General features: G+C 35.8%; 1 protein-coding gene across 50 annotated transcripts in view; it reads right to left on the bottom strand.

Annotated features, from left to right (window-relative positions):
* Positions 1–26984, bottom strand: part of DLG1 (discs large MAGUK scaffold protein 1) — a 306584-nt gene that overhangs the window by 100138 nt on the left and 179462 nt on the right. For all 50 annotated transcript variants that reach the window (XM_078350557.1, XM_008981435.5, XM_078350559.1 and 47 more), the window contains 4 exons: positions 20118–20171; positions 4799–4849; positions 2303–2427; positions 534–703 (listed from right to left, as the gene is read on the bottom strand). In XM_078350557.1, the coding sequence (XP_078206683.1) occupies positions 534–703; positions 2303–2427; positions 4799–4849; positions 20118–20171 (400 nt within the window). The remainder of the gene's footprint in view (positions 1–533; positions 704–2302; positions 2428–4798; positions 4850–20117; positions 20172–26984) is intronic.

Here is a 26984-nt window from a genome sequence, read left to right as displayed (position 1 = left end):
CTTTGGGCTACGTGCAGTGGCTCACACTTGACATATCAGCAATCTGGGGGACTGAGGGGAAGAACTGCTTGAGCCAAAGAGTTTGAGGCTAGCTTAGGCCATACAGGGAGAACTATGTCTCCACAAAAAATAAAAATATCAGTTCAGTGTGGTGGTGCATGCGTGTAGTCAATGCTACTTGGGAGGACTGATTGAGCTTGGGAGATTGAGGCTGCAGTAAGCCATGACTGCACCACTGCACTCCAGCCAGGGTGACAGGGCAAAACCCTGCCTCAAAAAACAAACAAACAAAAAAACCCTAAGCATAGGAACTTTTCAAATACTGCAATCTTGGTAGAAATGCAAATATTCTAAAATTCTATTTAAGATGAAAATCAGTAGAGATAACAGAGAAATTAAAAATCCTCTCAAGTTCTGTGGAATATCACTAATATTGTTAACCTTGGAATGTATGTCACGGATAAAGTTCATAGGTATATTTAACTCAGAGATTTCTTACTTAAAGATTTATCTTAGTTTGACTTACCACATACCTTTAGGACCTTTAATGAGCTTTATTTCCATTATTTTTTCTGATACTGGTTTCCGTCTTTTTACATACAAGCGTACGATAGACCCCGCTTCTTTCAAGGCTTCAACAGCTTTGCTATGTGTTACATCACGAACATCTACTTCATTTACTCGTAATATACAGTCATTGACCCTGGGAAAACAATTAAATATTTAAAGTAACTTTCCTAAGGCCACCCAGATAACAGTGACAGAGCTGTGATTCAAAGATAAGAAAACTGATGCTCAAATAGTCTGAGTAATGAGTTTAAGATCACAGAGATAGTGTGAAAACTGAGATAAACTAAAAATAATTTTTTTTTTGAGACGGAGTTTCGCTCTTGTTACCCAGACTGGAGTGCAATGGCATGATCTCGGCTCACCGCAACCTCCGCCTTCTGGGTTCAAGCAATTCTCCGGCCTCAGCCTCCCGAGTAGCTGAGACTACAGTCGCACACCACCATGCCCAGCTAATTTTTGGATTTTTAGTAGAGACGGGTTTTCACCTTGTTGACCAGGATGGTCTCGATCTCTTGACCTCATGATCCACCCACCTTGGCCTCCCATAGTGCTGGGATTATAGGCATGAGCCACCACGCCCAGCCTAAAAATAATTTTTTGAGTGCAATTTCCAACCTACATACTAGACTTAAAAAAACAAAGTTATTTTTTGAAATTTGTATAAAGTTGAAAATTAGGTCACTTAGTTCAAAGGTTTCTTAGGTAAAGAACTTATAATTTGCCATGGTATTAAAGTTTGATTTGTTCCTAGTCTTAGCCTTTTCCCTAGTTCTGGTCCCTGTGATTACGTGGTATTTCATCTGGAAAGAAAGATGGTCATCTCAAATTGGATAGAGAGGGTAAACAAAACATAATTAAAATATTAAAGCTGGTCATGACAAATTTCTATATCTAATTAACAGAATCAGGAAGCAAATGTCTACATTTTTATGAATGGTCAAATGATTAATTTTTATATCTATTTTATTTCATTAATATACCACCTGTCGTATTCAGTGAGAAGCTTAGAAACTGAAAAACTGCATAATGTACCAACAGCCTTAAAATAAGATGCTGTTTTTAACAGACTATATAAACTCTTCTGTCCTAAGACTTCAGGCTATTTTAACAACAAGGAAATAGGAAAAATGCCATAATTTATGACCCGCCCCACCCCCCCCGCCAAGAAACCAAAGTTTGCAAAATATATCTTCCAAAATGGAACACTAAATTTAAACAGAGACAAATGTTATTTTCATCTATTCAATTAAGAAAATATATTATTTAAAGTTTGCATATACTTTACTCTTTGTGGTGTGGGATACAACATGGATGTGTGATCCTCTATCCTCCATATCTTAAATAAGTTTATATACATGCTTCCCAACCATAGAGGAAATGGAAAATATTTTGTGAGTGTATTTGAAAATACAAAGGGAAATTCATGATTTCTATAAATAAACATTTATAGAATTTTATTTATAGAATGTTCACAAACATTTCAACCATCAACCAAATTTATTATTCAAAATGTTATAATATCTAAGATAAAAAAAAACAGGACTCCTAAATGAAAACAGGAAAACAATGCTTAGACGTAATTATCTCATTCACTGACTTGCATGTTGTTAAAGCATCTACCCTATGTTAGTTACTATGATAGTGTTGTTATTTCTATTTATCCCTGTCCAGTCTGCTTCAAGAAAAATACACAAAGTAGATTCGGCATCACAAAATAAAGTGCAAAGCATACCGCAGTCTTCCATCTTGGGCAGCTGCTCCCCCTGTGATAATTTTGGTAATGAAAATACTTGAGTCATCTCCAATGTGTGGGTTGTCCGTACCTCCTGCAATGCTAAAACCAAGCCCTGAATTTCCCTGAGGATAGAAGAAAAAAAATTGACATGAATATGATTTCTCTTTGTTGACAGGTTTCTGTCATTAAAGGATGCAGAAACTGTACTAATGTAAGGAACACAACAAATAAAGGTATATGTGTAATATAAAGATTCTAAATTAAATGGACATGTTCTGAAGGAAAGTCCTTCAGAGGCATTACCTGCTGAGCAGGTGAGGTTCAAGAAAACATACCAAGGACTTTTGAAGTCTACTGCACAGTTTTTTCTTTAAAAGTATGCGCAGCTTGCCCTTGGATTAGTCACCCATCTGCAGAGATGTCACTATAAGTCTGTTTCTTTTAGACTGCACCTCAGCCATGTTTGGTAGGGCACATCTCTATTAAGAGACAAATGCTAAAGAGATCTTCCTGCTGTTATTTCTGAATAGGTAAAATCAATATTTTTTTTAGCCTTTAAAAAAGGGGGAGGCGATGGTGTTTTTCTTCTGCTAACTTGCCATCAGCTTATTTTTAAATGACCAAATTGTAGATGCTATGTGCTAGCTGCCTCAATCCTTCACATGTTTAACCAATATACCTGATGAACGAAAGGTATTTTTTAATACTGAAACTCCAACCTGAGAACTTAACATTGGTGAATTTTCTTGATAGCAAAGTAAAATTTTGCCAAAGCAGCCCTACTTTTTCTTATTTTATGAACTGGAGAAACTAGATTTCTGCTTCACAGTAAGGTTTCAACTGCCACAAAAAGTCTTTAAAAATAATTGATTTAAGCAATGGTATTGAAAAATATTTATATCTGCAAGAATGTTTTAACTGGATTTCAGGCAACTCAAGTAAGCAAATATATCTGGACCTATTATTTAGCTGTTAGTATTAAATAGTGTCATCACTCACTCTACCACCATTTGTCTTAAAATTCTATCTTCATTAAAAAATGTTTTTCAATCTAACTTCATGAATTAGCTGAATCTTAACAATAGTATCAGTGGATGATGGGAGGTTACCAAGTTACTTAGGTACTCAAGTTCTTCAACCAATGAAGAATACAATGTACAGTTCTGACTAAACAAAAGGAATTTAAAAGGTCCTGGGAAAGGATTAAAAAAATAAATAAAATAAAAAGGAGACATCACAAACCACTACATTAAAATATGTACAGTACATTAATACTGTGCTTACTTGAATGTTACTCCAGTAGCTACCTAACTTGAGCAGGTGATCCGAATTTAAGTAGAAGACAATAAAGATACACATGTAAAAGATTCTCTCAGATTTATTTTTCTTGGATTCCAACACAAATCTAATTATCTAGGATTTTAGTCTTGAACATACAGACATTTACTTACTTAAGAAATCTGCTTGTGTGGAAAACTAAATTTCCACAAAATGTTAGCTAGATAAGGTGGCATTACTATTATAACATACAATAAAAACTGAATGCAAATATTCTCTTTTTTTTTTTTTTGAGATGAAGTCTCACTCTGTCACCCAGGCTGGAGTGCAGTAACGTACTCTTGGCTCACTGCAACCTCCACCTCCTGAGTTCAAGTGATTCTCCTGACTCAAGTAGCTGGGATTACAGGTATGTCCCATCACACCTGGCTAATTTTTGTATTTTTAGTAGAAACGGGGTTTCGCCATGTTGGCTAGGATGGTCTTGAACTCCTGGCCTCAAGTGATCCACCCACCTTGGCCTCCCAAAGTGCTGGGATTACAGGCATGAGCCAGCATACCTAGCCTGAATGCAGATATTAAGGAGAAAACATATCTTTGTCTGTTAGAACTATGTTATTTTGCTAGAAAAGAAAATTGACACAATGACGATGTTTATTAGTATATTCCTTACTTAATATGAACAATATTTCATTATCATGTGCATACAAACAATAAGAACGAAATTTAAAAAACAAGAAAAATTTGAGAAACTATTACAATCTAGAGGGGTCTAAGGAGACAGGATAACTCAATGTAATGTGGTGTCCTGGATGGGCCTCTGGAAGAGAATAACATAAAATGTAAGGAAACAGAGACTTCAGTTAATAATAACGTATGAATATACGCTTATTAGTTGAAACAAACACACTCTAGTAATGTAAGATGTTACAAGAGAGGAGGCTGAGTCCAGGGTAAATGGAAACTCTTGGGACAATCTTTACAACTTCTTTGTAAACCTAAAACTGTTTTAAAATAAAAAGTTTACTTAAAAAAATAAGGTTACTAAAGAAAAGGAACATGTTTTGAAAATGTCTTAGCCAATTTTATGAACTGGGAACTTAGAAAATATCATATAGTTCCGTTTTTGAAAGATCACCCTTGGATTCTATATGAAAAAGCAGTATATGCGATTTGCAATATGCAAAGTTCTTTAAAACAACAGATTAAGATTACCCTTTCAAGTGTGATTTCTTCATATTCGTAATCTGCGTCTGTGCCATTAACCTACAGGGAAAAAAAGAAACAGCTCAGAAACTTAAGAATGTAAAATATAAAATGGCAAGACAATATTTTTCTATGATTTATTAAGGAAAACCTGTTAAATGCAACAGTAATCAAACAAAATAGCTTCATTTTAATAATTCTGGGAAAGATTTTCAAGGAATGGAATACAAATGTGATTAATGAGTTGACAACATTCGTGGTATCATGACTTTCAAATCCAGGAAGGGTATATCAGCTTTTAATAGTTTTGACCTCTGATCCTTCTCCACTTTTATCCACATATCTAATCAGTTGCCAACTCTTCCAGATTTGAACACTTTAATTTTTCTGAAAATCATCACCTCTTCACTCTCATTTCTAATACCTTTCTTCGGTCCTTGTTAAATCTTTTCTGCAATGGAATACTGTCAATGCAATCTGCCTAATTGCTTAGATTAGTATTCCTCATTGCCCAAGTCACTGTGTTTTAAATGGGATCTTTTTAAAGCCTGTAACACACTTCCTCTAAAACTTTCAAAACTTTCCCTTCCTAAAAATATCCAAACTCTATAGTCTGGTAATCAAGTCTCTGAATGAACTGACCCCAGTGTACCACTCACCTTCATTCTTCATCTTCATAAACCTTACATACCATCCAGTCTGAATGACTTGCTCTTTCCATTACATATTCTACAATTTTCCACTTCTATTATCTAGAACTTTTGTACTTCCTTGGTCACAAATTTCACATACATGTTTTGTGTCAAAATCAGAGTCACCATTCAAAATATCTTGCTCACAATTTATCTCCTTCCAGTTTATTTCCTAGTCTCACCTGAAAGAAGTTAACTTCTACAGTAAAGACCACTAGTGAAACAAGTCACTGGAATCAGACGAGCATGGATTTGAATCCTTGCTTTAAAATTTCTAGTGATATGAGGCTGAGCAAAATATCTAAATCAAATGGGGACTGTGATAAATTACATTTCTGAAGATGCCTCACATCTTCCATTCCAGACATCCTTTTGCAGTATGACGACATCACCCTACCACCAAAAGGCGTCTCTTTCCTCTCCCATTAGATCTAGACAAGTTCTGTGACTAGCTAAAAATAAATGTGGCACAAATGATGCTATGATTTCAGAGGCTAGGTCATCTGATGCCTGGTAGTATTTGCCTTTGTCTTAGAATGTATTTTCTTTAGAACCCAGCAGCTATAACATGAGGAAAACTCAAACAGCCTACAGGGAGATCTAAACAAAGGAGAACCAAAGACACTGGCCAAAAGCCCCAGCTACACTCCTACCCAGCAGTCAGCACCAACTATCGGCCATGTGAATAAGGCTACGTGGACCTCCCAACTTTTTCCATTACCTAAAACTGACACCATGTAAAGCAGAACCATACAATTCATCATTTAAAAAAAATGTACTGTTGTTCTTTTAAGCCACTATGCTTCAGGGTAGTTTGTTATGCAATGATAACCACAAGAGAAATAACAAAACCTACATAAGCCACTTTGCTTTCTCAACCTTACTATAAAAAGTAACCCTTCATTTAACTGATATAGGGACCAGGAGTTTCTTCCTTGATAACTTTTGAAACTCATCTCTACTACCCTTTTGGGTTCTTAATTCTTGTGATTCTCCTGGATTCAAATCCTATGATGACTTTGTTCCCTCTTCTTTAGATCTAAAGACATTTTCCTCTTAGAGATTATATATTATACAAGTATTTACACAGAGAGAGTTGGGATTTCACTCTGTTACCCAGGCTGAAGTGCAGTGGCATAATCATAGCTCATTGGGGCCTCAAACTCCTGAACTCAAGCAATCCTTCTGCCTTAGCCTCCCAAGTAGTTGGAACTATAGGCACATGCCACCATGCCTGGCTAAGTTTATTTTCAACTGTTTTTCATAGACATGGGGTCTCACTATATTACCCAGGCTCATAGAGAGAGAGAGAGACAGACAGACAGACACACACACACACACACACACACACACACACACACACACATAAAATTTCTTAGTCTCAGTTTAGGAGGAGTAACTTCAAGAGACGTGTTGATCATGTCTGTGCATCTAGAGTACAGGAGGGTTACACATGTGTATATTCTGCCCATTTGACTGGAAGTCCTTTGTTATGAGTAAAAGTAAAATTATTATTTGCAGCAATATCCCCTTTCTTATTCTAAAGGTTATTGGTATCATCTTGTTTCTTGCTCAAGACTTGCTAAAAGTCTATCAGTCTTTACCAAAGTAGTTTTAACATTATCGACGAGTCTATTACATTTCATGGAATTACTTTCTGCTTTTTAACAATTCCTTGTTCTTTTGATTTTCTAAAAAAAGATTTTTTGAGTTGAATGCTCAATTTATGCTTACTCTTTTCTGTTTTTAAAAACCTTCAACTTTATAAATTTTCCTTGACATAGGGATTAGGACAAATCCCACAACTGCTACATTGGGCTCCATTTTTGTTCATTCATTTATTTCTAAATAATCTAAAATTTTATTTTGGAAAACATTTATATGGCCCTTTTGGCATTAACATAAAATTCTGATATTATGACCTTAAGATTTGCCTTAAAGAATCTGAGATTTTTCATCTTTAAGTTTCCTTACAAGGTAGGTGCTCAGTAAATGTTTCTGGTGCTTAATTAAATGCTAATTCACGTAGGTTTCTAGGCAGCACAGAAAGGAGGTTTTTGGTTAGCACTCAGTACTTTTAAAAAGGTGAAACATGAGGCAGCTGCTATATAGACCACTAGTAACTTTATTCCTTAATCCTCAATAACTTAAAACTGCTGATACTTTCAAATACCAAGAAAATTCAGTAACATTAAACATACTCACACTGAGCTTTGAAGGGCCAAGAGTTTATTATCAAATACGTGTGTGTGTGTGTGTGTGTGTGTGTGTGTGTGTGTGTGTGTGTGTGTCTGAGAGAGAGAGAGAGAGAGAGAGAGAGAGGAGAACCTTTACAATCTACTCTCAGCAATTTTCAAGTGTACAATACATTGTCATTAACTCTAGTTGCCATGTTATACAACACATCTTGTGAAGATACTTCTCTAGACTGAAATTTTATATCAGATGACCAACATGTCTTCAATCCCTCTATCCTCAGGTAACCACCACTCTACTTTATGTTTTCAGTTTGACCTTTTGAGATTTGATCATGCAGTATTTGCCTTTCCGTGCCTGGTTTATTTCATTTAACATAATGTCATCCAGGTTCATCCCTGTTGTCACAAATGACAGGATTTCCTTCTTTTTAAAGGCAGAACAGTATTCCATTCTGTATATGTACCACAGTTTCTGTATCCACTTCATGTGCCAGCAGACACTTTGGTTGTTTCCATATCTTGGTAACTGTGACTAATGCTGCAATGACCACTGGAGCCAGGTATCTCTGTGGTGTATTGATTTTTCGTTCCTTTGGATATATACTCAGAAGCAGGACGGCTGATCACATAGTTCTATTTTTAATTTTTGAGGAACCTCCATACTGTTTTCCATAATGGCTGTACTAATTTACATTCCTACCAACAGTATAGAAAGGTTCCCTTTTCTCTACAGCATTGCCAACACTTATCTTGTCTTTTTTCATATCAGCCATCCTAATGGCTGTCAAGTAGTATCTCATCGTGGTTGTAATATACATTTTCCTGATGATTGGTGATGTTGAACATTTTAAAATATACTTGCTGGCCATTTGCTCTTTTTGTGTGGGTGCAAAAAGAGCAAATGGTTCTCTGTCCATTTTTAAAAATTGGGTTATTTGTTTTCTTGCTATTTATTTATTTTTATTTTTATTTTTTTTTAGAGGCAGCATCTTACTCTGTTGCCTAGCCTGGAGTGCATTGTTGTGATCACAGTCACTGCAGCCTTTAACTTCTGGACTCAAGCAATCCTTCCACCTTGGCCTTGTGAGTAGTTAGGACTAGCGGCATGTGCCATCACACTCGGCTAATTGTAAAAAATCTTTCTGTGGAGATGAGGTCTCAGTATATTGCCCAGGCTGGTCTCAAACTCCAGAACTCAAGTGATCCTCCCACTTTGGCCTCCCAAAATGTTGGGATTATAGATAGGCATGAGCCACCAGTCCTGACATGTTTTCTGGCTATTGAATTGAGTTCCTTATAAATTTAATAATATTAACCCCCTTATCAGACTTATAGTTCACAAGTATTTTCTTCCATTCTGCAAGCTGTCTCTGCACTCTGCTGATTGTTGCTTTTGCTAGGCAGAAGCTTGATGCAATCCCATTTGTTTATTTTGTTTCCATTGCCTATGCTTTCGGGTTTCAAAATATCTGCTCAGTCCAATGTCAAGAAGCTTTTCCCCTATGTTTTCCTTCCTTCCTTTCTTTCTTCCTTTTTCCTTTCTTTCTTTTTCTTTCTGCTCAGTCCAATGTCAAGAAGCGTTTCCCCTATGTTTTCTTTCTTCTTTCCCTTCCTTCCCTCCCTCCCTGCCTTCCTCCCTTTCTTTTTGAGACTCGAGTGGCACGATCTGGGCTCACTATAAACTCTGCCTTCTGAGTTCAAGCAATTCTTATCCCTCAGCCTCCCGAGTAGCTGGGATTACAGTTAGGAGCCACCATCCCTGGCTAATTTTTGTATTTTTAGTAGAGACGGGGTCTCACCATGTTGGCCAGGCTGGTCTCGAACCCCAGACCTCAGGTGATCTGCACACCCTGGGTTTCCAAAAGTGCTGGGATTATAGGCGTGAGCCTCCACGTCCTGATGCTTTTCCCCAATGATTTCTTCCAGAGTCTTACAGTGTCTGTTCTTAAATCCTGAATGTATTTTAAGTTGATTTTTGCATATGGTATGAGATAAGGGTTCAATTTCATTCTCTGCATGTGCATATTCAGTTACTGCAATACCATATAATGAAGAAAGTGTCCTTTCCCCAATGTGTGTTCTTGCTATTTTTTCTGAAGATCAGTTTACCATAAATGTGTAGATTTATTTCTGAGCTCTCGATTCTACTTCATTCCATCGGTCTGTTTGTTTTTATGCCAGTACCATGTTGTTTTCATCACTACAGCTTTGCAGCAGATTTTGAGACCAGGCAGGATGGGATGATGCCTTAAACTTTGTTCTTTTTATTCAAGATTGCTTTGGCTATTTGGGGTCTTTTGTGGTTCCACATAAATTTTAGAAGCATATTTTCTACTTTTATGAAAAATATCACTGAAATTTTGAAAGGGACTACATTGAATCCAAAGATTGCTTTTAATAGTATAAACGTTTTAACAATATTAATCTCCCCAATCATGAAATGGGATATCCTTCTACTTATCTGTGGTTTCTTCAGTTTCATTCATCAATGTTTTATAGTTTTCACTGTATAGATATTTTACCTTTTTGGTTAAATTTATTCCTATGCATTTTATTTTATTTTTTGGTGCTACTGTAAGTGCCACGAAATGAAAAAGGAGACATTAAAACTGATACAATAGAAATACAAAAGATCATGAGGAACTACCATGAATAATTATATGCCAACAAATTGGTTAACCAAGAAGAAAGATAAATTCCTAGAAATGTAAACCTACTTAGACTGAATTAAGAAAAAATAGAAATTCTAAACAGAGCATTACAAGTCTGATTATCAATAATCTGATTATCAGTAATCAAAAATCTTCTATTAAAGAAAAGCCCAGAGTATGATGAGTTCATGACTGAATTCTACCAAACATTTAAAGAAGAACTAATACCAGTCCTTCTCAAACTGTCCCCAAAAACTGAATAGGAAATACCAAACTCTTCTCAAATTCTTTCAAATTTATTTTACAAGGCTAGAATTAACCTGATCCCAAAGCCAGACAATGACACTATAAGAAAAGAATATTTCAGGCTGATACGCCTGATAAACATAGATTTTAAAATTCTAAACAAAATACTAGCAAATTCAAAGCACATTAAAAGCATTGCTTACCGTATCAATTGAGATTTAACCCTGGGAGGTAATGATAGCTCAACAAATGTACATCAACAAATGTGACCTACCACATTTACAGAATGAAATTTAAATTTTAAATTTTATTAAATTTTGGCTGAGTGCGGTGGTGGCTCATGCTTGTAATCCCAGCAGTTTGGGAGGCCAAAGTGGGTAGATCACCTGAGGTGAGGAGTTGGAGACCAGCCTGGCCAACATGGTGAAACCCTGTCTCTACTAAAAATACAAAAATACGAAAATTAGGCGGGCCTGGTGGTGGGTGCTTGTAATCCCAGCTAGGTGGGAGGCTGAGGCAGGAGAAATGCTTGAACCCAGAAGGCGGAGGTTGCAGTGAGCCGGGATCGCACTGTTGCACTCCAGTCTGGGGAACAAGAGTGAAACTTCGTCTCAAAAGAAAAATTTAAAAATCTATTAAATTTTAACCACTTTAAACAGTAACATGTGGCTCATGGCTACTTTACTGGATGGCACAGTTCCAGTTAAATCATTCCACTAAGCTCAACTGTGTCCTTCTAAAACACAATCACACAGTCTCTTTCTTTTGCTTTCTCCCTTCTCTCCCTCTTTTAACTCCACCTCTCCCCAACTCCCACCCTCATTTTTGGGGGCTATGATTGGTATTACACTAAATTTAAGGATTATTCTAGGTAAAACGAAGATCTTTACATTATTTTCCTGCTCAGCACTACGACCTGTTCTCTACTTAAGTATTCTTTCATGCTACTCAGTAAAGTTTTATAGTTTTCTTATTACAAACTCTATACATTTCATTTTTAGCTGATTGCTAGATATTTCACATTTTTGTTAATATAGTTAATGGATTCATATTTCCATCAGGTTGTTGCTGGTATAATGGAATAGCATTTACTGTTTAACTTTTAAATTGTATAAGTTTATCTTTTTAGTATAATTAAAGGCCTTAGTACAATTTTAGCCTTTACTTACAGGTACATATAGGTCATAATTAAGTAGAAAAAATTTTATGACAGATATTCTCGATCCTTACTGGCCCAAGAATTTTAAGTTTCTAATCAGCTAACACTTAATATATTCAAACAAGACAAATCCTATTACATTAAAGGTATAAGACTTGCCCAAGGAAAGATTTTTAACAAGCCTAATTTACTAATTCCTTGTGTTTAGGTTTGATTCAATAATACTTTCCTAATGATAAAAGAATAGTCCGACAGGAAAGTATCACAATCCTAAATATATATGCATCTAACACTGGAGTTACCTAATTTATAGTAACTACTAGAGCTAAGAAATAAGAGAGATGGCAACACAATAATAGTGGGGGTTTCAGTACTCTGCTGACTGCACTATCTCGAAAGTCAATAAAGAAACAATGGACTTAAACTATACCCTAAAACAAAGGAATTTAACAGATATTTATAGAACACTCTACCCAACAACTGCAGAATATACATTTTATTCATCAGCACATGGAACATTCCGCAAGACAGACCATATAATAGGCCACCAAAAAAATCTCAGTAAATTTAAGAAAATCAAAATTATATCAATTGTACTCTCTCTGACAGCAGTGGAATAAAACTGAAAATCAACTCCAAAAAGAATCCTCAAAACCACATTAATACATGGAAATTAAATAACCTGCTCCTGAATGATCGTTGGGCCAACAACGAAATCAATATGGAAATTAAAAAGTTATTTGAACTGAGCGATAACAGTGACACAACCTATCAAAACCTCTTGGATACAGCAAAAGTAGTGCTAAGAGTAAAGTTCATAGCATTAAATGCCTAGATCAAAAAGTCTGAAAGAGCACAAAGAGACAATCTAAGATTACACCTAAGTGAGACAACCTATCAAAACCTATGGGATACAGCAAGAGCAGTGCTAAAAGTAAAATTTATAGCATTAAATGCCTACATCAGAAAGTCTGAAAGAGCACAAAGACAATCTAAGGTTACACTCTAACGGAACTGGAGAAACCCCAATAATCCAAACACAAACCCAGCAGAAGAAAAGAAATAATGATGATCAGAGCAGAACTAAATGAAAGTGAAACAAATAAAAATAAAAAGACAAATAAAGCGACAAGCTGAATCTTTGAAAAGATAAATAAAATTGATAGACCATTAGCAAGATTAACCAAGAAAAGAAGAGAGAAGGTCCAAATGGCCAGGTGCAGTGACTCACTCCCGTAATCCCAGCACTTTGGGAGGCTGAGATGGTTGAATCACTTGAGGTTAGATCAGTCTGGCCAACATGGTGAAACCCCATTTCCACTAAAAATACAAAAATTAGCTGGCCGTGGTGGCGTGCACCTGTAACCCCAGCCACTCAGGTGACCGAGGCAGGCGAACTGCTTGAACCCGGGTGGTGGAGGCTGCAGTAAACTGAGATTGTGCCACTGTACCCCAGCCTGGGTGACAGAGCAAGACTCCATCTCAAAAAAAAAAAAAAAAAAAAAAAAGATCCAAGCAAGCTCGATTAGAAATAAAACAGGTAATACAATTGATACCACAGAAATACAGAAGATTATTTAAAGCTACTATGAATACCTTTATGTGCATAAACTAGAAAACCTAGAGATGGGTAAATTCCTGGAAATATACAATGCTCCTAGATAAACCAGGAAGAAATAGAAACACTGAACAGAGCAATAACAAGTAGTGAATATGCTGATTAAAAAACTGCTAACAACAAAAAAAAGTCCAGGACCAGACAGATAACAGCTGAATTCTGTCAGACATTTAAAGAAGAAACAGTACCAATCCTATTGACAATATTCCAAAAGATAGAGAAAGAGGGAATCCTCCCTAAGTCATTCTTTTTTTCTTTTTGAGACAGAGTTTCGCTCTTGTTACCCAGGCTGGAGTGCAATGGCGCGATCCTGGCTCACTGCAACCCCACCTCCTGGGTTCAAGCAATTCTGCTGCCCCAGCCTCCCGAGTAGCTGGAACTACAGGCGTGCACCACCATGCCCTCCTAATTTTTGTATTTTTAGTAGAGACAGGGTTTTACCATGTTGACCAAGATGGTCTCAATCTCTTGACCTCATGATCCACCCGCCTCAGCCTCCCAAAGTGCTGGGATTATAGGCATGAGCCACCACGCCCAGCCCTCCCTAAGTCATTCTATGAAGCCAGTATCACACTGATACCAAAACCAGGGAAGGACCTAACAACAACAACAAAACTACGGACTACATACCCCCGATGAACACAGATGCAAAAATCCTCAACAGCCTACCAAGAGAATCCACCATTATCAAGTGGGTTTCATACCAGGGATGGTTTAACATACATAAGTCAATAAATGCGATACACCACATAAACAAAATTAGAAACAAGAATGACACAATCATCTCAATAGATGCAAAAAAAGCATCTGAAAAAATCCAGCATCCTTTTATGATTAAAACCCTCAGCAAAATCAGCATAGAAGGGACATACCTTAAGGTAATAAAAGCCATCTAAGACAAACCCAGAACTAACATTATATTGAATGGGGAAACTTGAAAGCATTCCCCTCTGAGAACTGGAAGAAGACAAGGATGCCCACTTTCAACATTTCTATTCAACACAGTACTGGAAGTCCCAGCCAGAGCAATCAGACAAGAAAGAAAGGGCATCCACATCAGTAAAGAGGAAGCCAAACTGTTGCTGTTTGCTGCTGACATAATAACTGTATACCCAGAAAACCCTAAAGACTGAAAAAGCTCCTACAACTGGTTAAATGAATTCAGCAAAGTTTCAGGGTACAAAATTAATGTGCACAAATCAGTAACTCTGCTATACACCGACAGTGACCAAGCTGAGAATCAAACCAAGAGCTCAACCCTAGGCCAGATGCCCTGGCCCACACCTGTGATCAGGCAGATCACCTGAGGTCAGAAGTTCGAGACCAGCCTGACCAACATGGGGAAATATCATCACTACTAAAAATACAAAAATTGGCTGGGAGTGGTAGTGCACGCCTATAATCCCAGCTACTCAGGGGGCTGAGACCAGGAGAATCGCTTGAACCCAGCAGGTGGAGGTTGCAGTGAGCTGAGGTTGTGTTACTATACTCCAGCCTGGGCAACAGAGTGAGACTCTGTCTCTTTAAAATAAAATAAAAAGAATGCAACCCTTTTTACAATAGCTAAAATAAAATAAAATAAAATACTTAGGAATATACCTAACCAAGGAGGTGAAAGACCTCTACAAAGAAAACTACAAAACACTGCTGAAAGAAATCACAGATGACACAAATGGAAACACATCCCAAGCTCATGGATGGGTAGAATCAGTACTGTGAAAATGACTACACTGCCAAAAGCAACCTACAAATTCAATGTAATTCCAAAAAAAATACCAACATCATTCTTCACAGAACTAAAAAAAACACTCCTAAAACTCATATGGAACCAAAAAATAACCCACATAGCCAAACGAAGACTAACCAAAAAGAACAAATCTGGAGGCATCCCATTACCTGACTCCAAACTATAGTATAAGGCCATAGTCACTAAAACAGCATGGGTCTGGTATAAAAATGGGCACATAGAATGAAGCAGAACAGAAAACCCAGAAATAAAGCCAAATACTTACAGCCAACGGATCTTCAGTAAGACAAACAAAAACATAAAGTATCAAATAGAGAGGACACCCTATTTGACAATGGTGCTGGGATAACTGGCTAGCCACATGTAGAGAATGAAACTGGATCCTCATCTCTCACCTTATAAAAAAATCAACTCAAAATGGATTAAAGACTTAAATCTAAGATCTGAAACCATTAAAATTTTAGAAGATAAGATCAGAAAACCCTTCTAAACATTGGCTTAGGCAAAGCCTTCATGACCAAGAATCCAAAAGCAAATGCAACAAAAACAAAGATACACAGCTGGGGCTTAATTAAACTAAGAAGCTTCTGCACAGCAAAAGAAATAATCGGCAGAGTGAACAGACAACACACAGGGTGGGAGAAAATCTTCAAAATCTATACTTCTGACAAAGGACTAATATCCAGAATCTACAAGGAACTCAAAGAAATCAGCAAGAAAAAAACAATCCCATCAAAAAGTTGGCCAAGGACATGAATAGACAATTCTCAAAAGAAGATACACAAATGGCCAACAAGCATATGGAAAAATGCTCAACATCACTATCAGGGAAATGAAAATCAAAACCACAATGTAATATTACCTTACCCCTGCAAGAATGTCCATAAACATAGTAGATGTTGGCGTGGATGCAGTGAAAAGGGAACCCTTTTACTTTGCTGATGAGAATGTAAACTAGTACAACCACTATGGAAAACAGTACAGAGATTCCTTAAAAAACTAAAAGTACACCTACCATCTGATCCAGCAATTCTACTACTAGGTATTTACCCAAAGGAAAAAGAGTCATTATATGAAAAAGATACTTGCACATGCATGTTTATAACAGTGCAATTCATAAATTCACGATTGCCAAAAAAAGATGGAACCAGCCCAAATGCCCATTGTTCAATGAGTGGATAAAGAATATGTGGTATGTGTACACACACACACACATACACACACCACGGAATACTACTCAGCCATAAAAAGGAATGAAAGAATGGCATTTGCAGCAACCTGGATTATTCTTCTAAGTGAAGTAACTCAGGAATGTAAAACCAAACATAGTATGTTCTCATTCATAAGTGGACGCTAGGTTATGAGGATGCAAAGGCGTAAGAATGATAAATTGGACTTTGGGGACTCAAAGGAAAGCATGGGAGGGTGGTGAGGGATAAAAAGACTACACACTGAGCACAGTGTACACTTCTCAGTTGACAAGTGCACCAACATTTCAGAAATCACCACTAACTTATTCATGTAGCCAAACACCACCTGCTCCCTAAAAACCTACTGAAAAATAAATAAAAAATCCAAAAAACTCAAAACTAAAATCCTGAAGTTTCCCATCCTTTAAAATAAAAAGAAGAAATAAAAGGCATCCAGAGATAAACTATCTCTATTTGTCAATGACATGATCTTGTACATATAAAATTCAAACTACATAACTACTAGTGCTAATAAATGAGTTTGGTAAAGTTGCAGGATAAAAGATAATAAAAACTCCAAAAATAAACAAAACAATTCCATTTATAACAGCATCCAAAGAATAAAATACTGGTTGGGTGTCGTGGCTCACCTCTGTAATCCCAGCACTTTGGGAGACTGAGGCAGGTGGATGACTTGAGCTCAGGAGTTTGAGACCAACCTGGTCAATATGGTAAAACCTCATCACTACCAAAAATTAAAAAAAAAAAAAAATGGCCAGTTGTGGTTGCAAGTATTGGGAGACTTGAGGTGGGAGGATCAACTTTAGCCTGGGAGGTGGAAGTTACAGTGAGATGAGATTGTGCCAATGCACTCTAACCTGAGTGACAAAGTGAAACTCTATCTCAGAAAAAAGAATACTCAGAAATAAATTTAACAAAAGAACTGCAAGATTTGTAAATAGAAAACTACAAAACATTATTGAAAGAAATTAGAGAGGTACACCTTCACCCATAATTTACCGTTAATTGATTTTCTATATGGTTGCCAAGACCATTCAATGTGGAAAGAACAGTCTTTTCAACAGTGATGGGGAAACTGAATAACCACATACAAAAGAATGAAGTCTATTTCACACTATACAAAAATCAACTCAAAATGAACCAAAGACCAAAATGTAGAAGCAAAACTATAAAACTCTTAAAAGAAAACTGAGGTGTAAATCTTTGTGATGTTGGATCATGCAATGGCTTCTTGGATATAATACAAAAAGTTACAAAAGAAAAAATATAGGAGAAAAGGTGCTGATTTTTAGACTTGATCATTATCACAAAATTGCATTTTCTGAAGTTTTATCCATTTATACTTTAACAAAAATGTATCAGTATATTTTTACCCCATACTGTCACCAGCAGAATCTACTGATAAACGTTTTGATCTTTTGGCAACATAATGTTTAAAATGTACTAATTGTTCTAATTTGCTTTTATGTTATTATTTACCTTTTTCTACTTTTTCACCTTAAAAAATTATGTTGAGATATTCACATATCACAAAATTTACCTTTTTAAAGTATGCAATTCAGTGGTTTCTAGTTTATTCACACAGTTGTGCCATCATTACTTTCTAATTCCAGAACATCCTTATTAACCCATAAACAAACCCTACCTATTAGTAGTCACTCCCCATTCTGTCCTACACCCAACACCTGACAAATGCTAATCTACTTTTAGTAACTATGTATTTCTCTATTCTGGATTTCTGATATAAATAAAATTATGCAACAAGTCGACTTTTGTGTCTGCCTTCTTTCACTTATCATAATGTTTTCAAGGTTCATCCATGTTGTGGCATACATCAGTAATTCATTCCTTTTTATTGCCAAATAATATTCCATTGTCTAGATATACTACAAACTGTATCAGCTCATCAGTTAATATGTATTTGGTTTGTATCCACTATTTAGCTATTATGAATAATGCTGATATCAACATCATTACAAGTTCTGTATAGACATGTTTTCATTTCTCTTGAGTATATACCTAGGAATGAAATCACTGAGTCATACAATAACTCTATGTTTAACCTGTCAAGGAACTGCCAGGATCTCATCTCAGTTCATTGCAATCTCTGCCTCCTGCGTTCAAGCTATTCTTATGTCTCAGCCCTCCAAGTAGTTAAGATTACAGTTGCGCACCACCAGGCCTGGCTAATTTCTGTATTTTTAGTAGAGACAGGGTTTCACCATGTTGATCAGACTGGTTTTGAACTCCTCGCCTCAAGTGATCTGCCTGCCTGGCCTCCCAAAATGCTGGAATTACAGGTGTGAGTCACCGTGCCCAGCTAAATTAACACAGTTTCTAAGCAATTCTATTTATATGAATATATTCTGATTATGTCTAGTTGTCCCTCCAAAACTACAGGTTATGCATCTGTGGATTCAATTAACTGCTGACGAAAAATATTTGGGGAAAAAGGAAAAGCAATTTTAAAAACTTCTATAAAAAAAAATACAAATCTTAAAGTATAGCATGTAACAACTATTTACATTCTATTAGGTGTAATTCTAGAGATGACAAAGTATATGGGAAGGTATGCATAAGTTACATGCAATATTATGTCATTTTATATATAAGAGATGTGAGCATCCGCAGGGCCCCCGGAACCAATCTCCCATGGGATGACTGAGAGATGGCTGCACTTTCACATACACACAAGAGTTATCTACAAAAATTATAACTAGGGCATTGATTTTACAGGGTAAAAGTTTAGAAACAACACTTAGATGGGTCTACTTATGCCTAATGTTCATAATTTTGCTTTCAATTTGATATTTCCTCTAAAATGCACATGAATTTATTTTCTTTTGAGATTATCATTTTTTCCATTAGTTCTTATAATTAACCTTTCAGCTGAAAGGATGTTAAAATAAAAACATTTAAGCATTGACTATGACCCTATACAAGACATATCTAAACAAAGAGAACAAGTGAGGAAGAACAAAAATCATGTGTGAAGAAAACACTAGCAAAATTCTGCTTGATTAAATATTCTACATCAGTGTGAAAAATAATGTTGAACGAAATAAAGAATCTGAGAAAAAGTGTAGAACAGCTTTTTTGGTTGTATATTAAGTTTTATTATTTGAATATTTTCAAAAATCCCCAAATATCTGATATACCCATATTCATATAAATACAAATAGAATAAAAAGCCAAATAAAATATTATATATAGTTCAAAAAGGAGAGAAATAATTTTTAAAGCCTGTAAAATTATGTACCATTTGATTAAAAAGCAGCAACAATAATATACAGGTACTATTTCTATTATCTCCAAAGATATTTTCCTTTGGGGTGAAAAATGTTAGATCAATGGTTGTTCTGGCCATTGATCTGTCAGGGACAGAGGGCTTTTTAACAAAGGAAGTATAGAGAGAGGCACTAATCAATTAAAAATTACAAAGTTATAACTAATTATTTTAATATATCAATCTGGTTACTAAAAATCTAGTCATTCGATTAGACTTCTAAAATGATTTGAATATATAGTGCTACGTAAGTGACCAATGGCCAGAGACAACCTTTTATAAAAGTTAGCTATCAAAATTTCAAAATTAAACTATAAATTTCTATTTCAAAATTGCTGTTTTACATAAGAAAAAAAAACCACCAAAGGAGGACCATACTACAATAAAGCTATAGTATGCAGTGAAAGAGCATATTAAGTAAAATGTATTAGAGAAAATAATGCCATGATATTTGTATTTGTATCAAAAACTGAACAGGAAAGGCAGAATTATTTGAATGTGGGGAGGAAAGGAAACTTACATAAGTTGGTGTTTCCAAGCTATCTGTGTTGACCAGTACTGGAGGAGGATTTGCCTTTAAAGAAAAAAAAATTATAAATGTGTTAACAAGAAAATAAAAACATTACATATTAATGTTCACAAATGTTAGCGCTTTATGAAAGACTTGTTATTTCTTAAGTTATAATCTTATATGAGCTTTTTATATGTTAAAACAATATATCCTTATTTCAGCACCAAACAGAAAAAAATAAATGTTTAAGCAGTTAAACTAGATTTGCTTTTAAGAAATAAATTGCTATTTCTGCTAAAACAGCCATGACTTTCTTAAGTTTTACACAGGAGATCACCACAGCCTTCTCATAAAGTCCATGAATATTCTTTAGAGTATGATCAACTCTTCCTAGTTTGCTTAGAAATCACTGTTTTCTATTCCCAAGGATACCATTAAGATTCCAATCATTTGATCACCCAGGAAAAATAAATTATTCCCAAAAGTGAACTGTTTTTAAACAACAACAAAAAAAGCCCATCACAGAAAGGAACTATAAACTTTCAGAAAACTAAAAATACATTCAATGTAAAAACCCCTGATTATTTTCAGCTGCAATGATTGCCTACCACTGTTATTCTAGACCCTCACAGAATTAACAGTGATTTATTACAGCAAGAAAAACAAGCAGAATAATGCACACCCTAGTTACGTCTGGATTGAAAACATCTTGGTTTTCTGGTTACGTTAGAAATTATTATGTATATGAAACTAAAGAATAAAATGCAATTAACACCAAATGAAAAATATATTTCCTGTTCATATTTAAAGTTATAAAAGTACCAAGTCCAGTAAGTTTCAGAAAATAAAAAAGATGACTACCCTTTAAACAAACTTTAGAGGATATGCTTATAAACATTAATAGTTCTACTTCAATTAACTAAAGAATTATACACAAAAGCTGTATTGAAAGAACCTTATAACAGAAAATAACCATTTTCTTCCAAATGTATAGGCTTTCAATAAAGGTGAATATTTAAAGTTCAATTGACACATTATTTTCAGCACAGTACTACATCTGGATGCTATGATAAAATGCTTAAAGACAACCTAGTTTCATGGCTAAAAAATTATACAGTATGCAGCCAGGTGCGGGGTGGGTCATGCCTGCAATCCCAGCACTTTGGGAGGCCAAGGTGGGCAGATCACCTGAGGTTGGGAGCTCGAGACCGGCCTGACCAATATGGAGAAACCCTGTCTCTACTAAAAATACAATATTAGCTGGGCATGGTGGCATGCGCCTGTTGTCCCAGTTACTCAGGAGGCTGAGGCAGGAGAATCACTTGAACCTGGGAGGCAGATGTTGCAGTGAGTTGAGATCACACCACTGTACTCCAGCCCGGGTGACAAGAGTGAAACTCTGTCTCAAAAACAACAACAAAAATTATACAGCATGCATTTGGGCTACATAAAGCAGTAAGTTAAAAATGAGTACCTAGTACTTTGTTGAGTCCCACCATTGAGTAAGTCTACCCTTGAATATTCCATGAAAGCCCACTTAATAAATAAAAATTCTAAGATTGCTATTCAAGCAAAGCTATTAAACTTAGACATTTGAGATTTTATATTTCAAATGACTTATTTCCCAATAGCATGTTGAGACTGCCCACACTGATAACGTTTTACTTTGCTAAAAAAATTAATAATACGATTTTACTTTATTCGGTTTAAGCTATTGCAAAAGAAGAGGGCAAGAAAGAATAGGATATTTAAAGTTAGGAAAGAAATTACATTTTAAAAATACGATGGCAAGAGAGCCTTTTGGCCCCTCTGCCGATTTTTTAACAAACATGCAATGGAAAAAGTTGGTTTTTATGAAAATCTAATTAATACCATAATTATTATAATGTTAACTGCTTATCAGTACCAACTCATCATTATTGTATAGCGTTACCTTTTGATTCTATTCATTTAGAAAATGTTGCTAATATTGAAATATATATAAACAGAATGACATAAGGTGTTATATTTACTTCAAAATAAAACAATGGAAAGTTCGGAGTAGGAGGGGCTGTGGATCGAATAAAAGTACAGGAGTTGACTGCTGTAGCTGGTGATGCATATATGTAGAGTTTGCTGAACTAGTCTTTCTAGATTTGAGTATTTTTTTCAATTTTGCATAATAAAAAGTAAACCAAAAGAAGTTAATAAAGTTGTGAAATACTCTGGCTCTGGGTTGCTATTAAGATATTGGCATTCAGGCCAGGCGTGGTGGCTCATGCCTGTAATCCTAGCACTTTGGAAGGCAAAGGCTGGTGGATCACTTGAAACCAGGAGTTCAAGACCAGAATGGCCAATGTGGGTGAGCAAAATTATGTTTAAGTCTTATTACTGATAGCTTGGGGCAAATTACTTAGGGGCTTTTTAGCTCCTCCTTCTGGAATATCCTTGCCTTTTTACTGCTTCTACCCCTAATCTCTAAGTGAACTACAGGACTTCATTATTGTCCAAGTTGGAAATATACACAATGGTATATAAATTTAGTAACAGAATAAGCATTTCCATAGCTTCCTATGGTTTGCAACACATTTTCTTCTACATTACTTCTCTAGAGCCTCACACAGTCCTCTTGGGTAAAGGCAGGTGTTGCTATTTTTTTAGAAATGGAGAAAATGAATTTCAACAATAAATGTGATTTCCCTGTACTCCAATGTCACTGAGTGGTAGAGGGAAGTATAGAGAGACCTAGAACAAGGTCTGAGATTACAGAAGGGTTTTTCTTCAATTGAAATAATTTCACGTAGACTCTTTCCAAGTCTTTTAGTTGTTGCTGTTTGATTTTCCATGTTACCTGTTCTACTACCCACTGTCTTGGTTAAGAATCCCAAAGTCTTTTTTTTTTTTAGACGGAGTCTTGCTCTGTCTTCCAGGCTAGAATTTTCTAAAAGTCAAGTTTATTGGCTGGGCACGTGGCTCACCCAAATTTTACCATTCTATTTCATTATAAAGGATCTAGTAGTGATTGCTGCTGTAACAGACTGAAGCAGCTTACGAAGTTTCAGAGGGCAATATTATATATTTTTTAATTGTGTTAAAATAAATTCTAAGATCCAAAAATTTTAAAATAGATGAAAATAGTTTAGAAAATGCACTTTTACAATGTGCACTGTATTTCTCCTTCTCAACATTTATCTAAGTTTCATTATGTTATTTGCTAATGTCTCTTTTTCCTCTACTCAATTATAAACAAGTGTTTTTCCAATGCAGAACTCACAAACTCTAGAGAATACTTCTTAGATTCTAATTTGAGACACAATGCATTAAAAGTTAAATGCTATGACTGAGGTGATCACTGTAGGTTAAAGTGATTGTAAAAAAGGGGATGGATTCTGGCAAGATGGCAGAGTAGGCAGCACCACAAATTCATCTCTCCACCTAGAAAACAATTTTAGTGGCAGTATCCATCTGATGTAAATATTTTGGAACTCTGTAGTCTATTGAAGGCTTGCAACTTCCAGATGAAGGCTTGGACAGTAAATTGTAGTTAATTTCATTCACTTGCAGCTTTAGCAGAGCAACAGCTACCCATACCCTATCCCTCAGTCAACGTGTAATTGCTTGCATGAGCCAGGGTGGGCAAAGAAAATCATGTTCTCCAAATATTGGAGATCTGTGCTCTACCTGCTGCTTCTAATCACAAAGGTGCAAAGAGACTGTGGATACTGCTGTTGCATCTCCTCCTCATCGTTGCAAACCCCACCCCAACCTCTCAGGCTGAACTGACTTCCAGGTCAAAGAGCTGGAGGGCTCCCCTACCTACACACCAATTCAACTTTCTTTTTCCTGTTTTGGGGAGCAAGGCTTTGAAGACTAGGACATTAAAAACCAATCACACATTTGGAGGAAATTACAAATCCACTGTGCATGCGCAGGGGACAGCACATGCACAGAAAATATTTAAGAAGACTGTAAGTTTACACTTGAGGCTGATCTTTGACAGCCTACAACAATCAGAAAAACAAAGAAACAAAAAAAGAAAATCCTGGAGAAGAAGGAGAACCTAATTTTCAGAGATACCCCATTATTAAGTTCAAACATGCTGCCTTCAACAGGAAAAGAATCACAAGGCATACAAAGAAACAAGAATAAATGGTTTATTCAAAGGAGAAATATAAATCAACAGAAACTGTCCCTTAAAAAAAAAAAAACAGACCTTACAGCAAATCTACTAGACAAAGACTTTCTTAAAGAATTAAAAGATATGGACAAAGTCCAGAAAATGCTGTAGGAACAAAATGTAAATATCAATAAAGAGAAATAAGAATTTAAAACAATTCAGGAACTGAGAAATACAGTAACTGAAAATTCACAGGAGGGATTCAAAAGCATATTTGAGCAGGTAAAAAAAATTAGTGAACATAAAGATAGGATAATAGAAAGTACTGAGTCTGAAGAAAAGAAAAAAAAAAGATTAAAGAAAAGTGAACAGAGCCTAAGGGACCTGTGAGACATCATCAAGCAGACCAACTAATGCCCTGTGGAAGTTGTATGAGAAGTGAGAGATAAAAGAGTAGACAAAACATTTGAAGAAGTAATAGCCAAAACTTCTCAGATTTCATAAAAAAACATGAATATAAACATTCAATAAGTTCAATAAACAAGTAATGAAATCAAATAGACTCACACTGAGACACATTATAATGGAACTGTTAAAGGCCAAAAACAAAGGTAGATTTTTGAAAGCAACAAAAGAAGTGACTTGTTACATACAACAGATCCTAAATACGATTATCAGCAGACTTAACATCAGATACTCTAGAAGCCATAAGGCAGTGGATAGAAGTATTCAAAGTGACAAAATAGGAGGAAGGGGAAAAAAAACCTATCAACTAAGAATCCTATATCCAGTAAGACAGTCCCTCAAAAGTGAGGGAGAAATTAAGATGTTCCCTGATGAACAAAAGCTGAGGGAGTTTATTATCACTAGAGGTAGCATTTCAGGTTGAAATGAAAGGAAACTAGACAGTAAGTCAAAGTCATACAAAGAAATAAAGATCTCAGTAAAGGTAAATACACAGGTAATCATAAATGCTAGTTAGTAGTATTGTAACAATGACTGCTTAAATTCACTTTTGGTTTTCCATGATTCCACATTTTCAAATTAAAAAAAAAAAAAAAAATAGCCTATCCAGGCATGGTGGCTAACACCTGTAAATCCCAGGACTTCAGGTGGCCAAGGCAGGCAGATGGCTTGAGCCCAGGAGTTCAAGACCAGCCTGTGGATCATGGTGAAACTCCATCTCTACAAACAAAACAAAACAGCAACAACAACAAAAATTAGCCAGGTGTGGTCGGCACATGCCTGTTATGGCTATTCAAGAGGTTGAGAAGGGAGAATCGATTGAGCACAAGAGGTTGAGGCTGCAGTGAGCTGTGATCACACCACTGGACTCCAGCCTGGGCTACAGAATGAGACCCTGCCTACAAATAAATAAATAAGCTTAACATTAATAAAGCCAATATTAGTAAATAATGAAAATCAATTATTAGTCTAAAAGCTAACATTGTAACTTTGATTTGTAACTTCATATTTTGTCTCCTATGGAATTTAAGAAACTAATACATTAAAAATTATTAGTTTCTGTTTTGGAGCATATAATATATGAAGATATAATTCTGTGACATCAAAACTGAAAGGGGTTGAGACACAGCAGTTAAAGGAGCAGAGGTTTTGTATATTAGGCAGTTAAGCTTGTATAAATCGAGATTACAAGTGTCTAGGATGTTAAACGTAATCCTCGCGGTAACCACAAAGAATATAACTGAAGAACAGACACAAAGGAAATAAGAAAGGAAGTTAAATGTTTTACTACCAAAGATTAATCGAAGACCAAAGAAGACAGTAACGCAGGGAATGAGGAACAAAAAAGCCACAAGGCACATATGTAAAGAAAATAAATAGCAAAATGACAAAAGTAAGTCCTTTCTTACCAATAATTACTTTAAATGTAAATAAACTCTTCAATCAAAAGATAGAAATTGGCAGAATAAAATTAGAGACTCACTGTAGATTCAAAGACATGATATGCTGAAGTGAAAGATAGAAAGTGATTTGCTTACCAAGCAAATAGTAACCAAAAGAGAGCAGGAGTAGCAGTACTCCTAACAGACAAAATAGACATTAAATTAAAAAAAAAAAAAAAAAAAAAAAAGGCTGCGAGACAACAGAGGTTTACATATTTATAAAAGGTTCAATACAGGAATATGTAACAATCATAAAAAATTTACATACCTAATAACAGACCACCAAAATGTAAGTAGCAAAAATGACACAGCCTTGAAGAAAGAAATGGTTCTGGTAGGCATGGTGGCTCCCGCCTGTAATCTCAGCACTTTCAGAGGCCAAGGCAAGCAGATCACCTGAGCTCAAGAGTTCGAGACCAGCATGGCCAACAGAGAGAAACCACGTCTCTACAAAAAATACAAAAAAGCCAGGTGTGCAGCAGTTGCCTGTAATCCCAGCTACTCAGGAGGCTGAGGCAAGAGAATTGCTTAAATCTGGGAGTTGAAGGTTGCAGTGAGCTGAGATGACGCCATTGCATTCCAGCCTGGGCAAGAGAGTGGGACTCGGCCTCAAAAAAAAAAAAAAAGTGGTTCTACAATAAGTTGGAGACTTCAATACCACATTCTCCATAATGGATAGAACAACCAGACAGATGATAAGGAAACAGAAGAGATGAACAAACACAATATACCAAAGAGATCTAATAAACACAGAACTCTAACAACAACAGAACACACATTCCTCTCAAGTGCACATGGGAATAGAAGGAAACTATGTCAACATAAGAAAAACCATATACAAAACACCCACAGTGAACATCTTACTCAGTGGTA

Source organism: Callithrix jacchus, chromosome 15 (assembly GCF_049354715.1).
Source record: "Callithrix jacchus isolate 240 chromosome 15, calJac240_pri, whole genome shotgun sequence".
NCBI lineage: Eukaryota > Metazoa > Chordata > Mammalia > Primates > Cebidae > Callithrix > Callithrix jacchus.
Note: the sequence above shows the minus strand (reverse complement) of the source record. Positions and strands in the feature narration are given on the sequence as shown.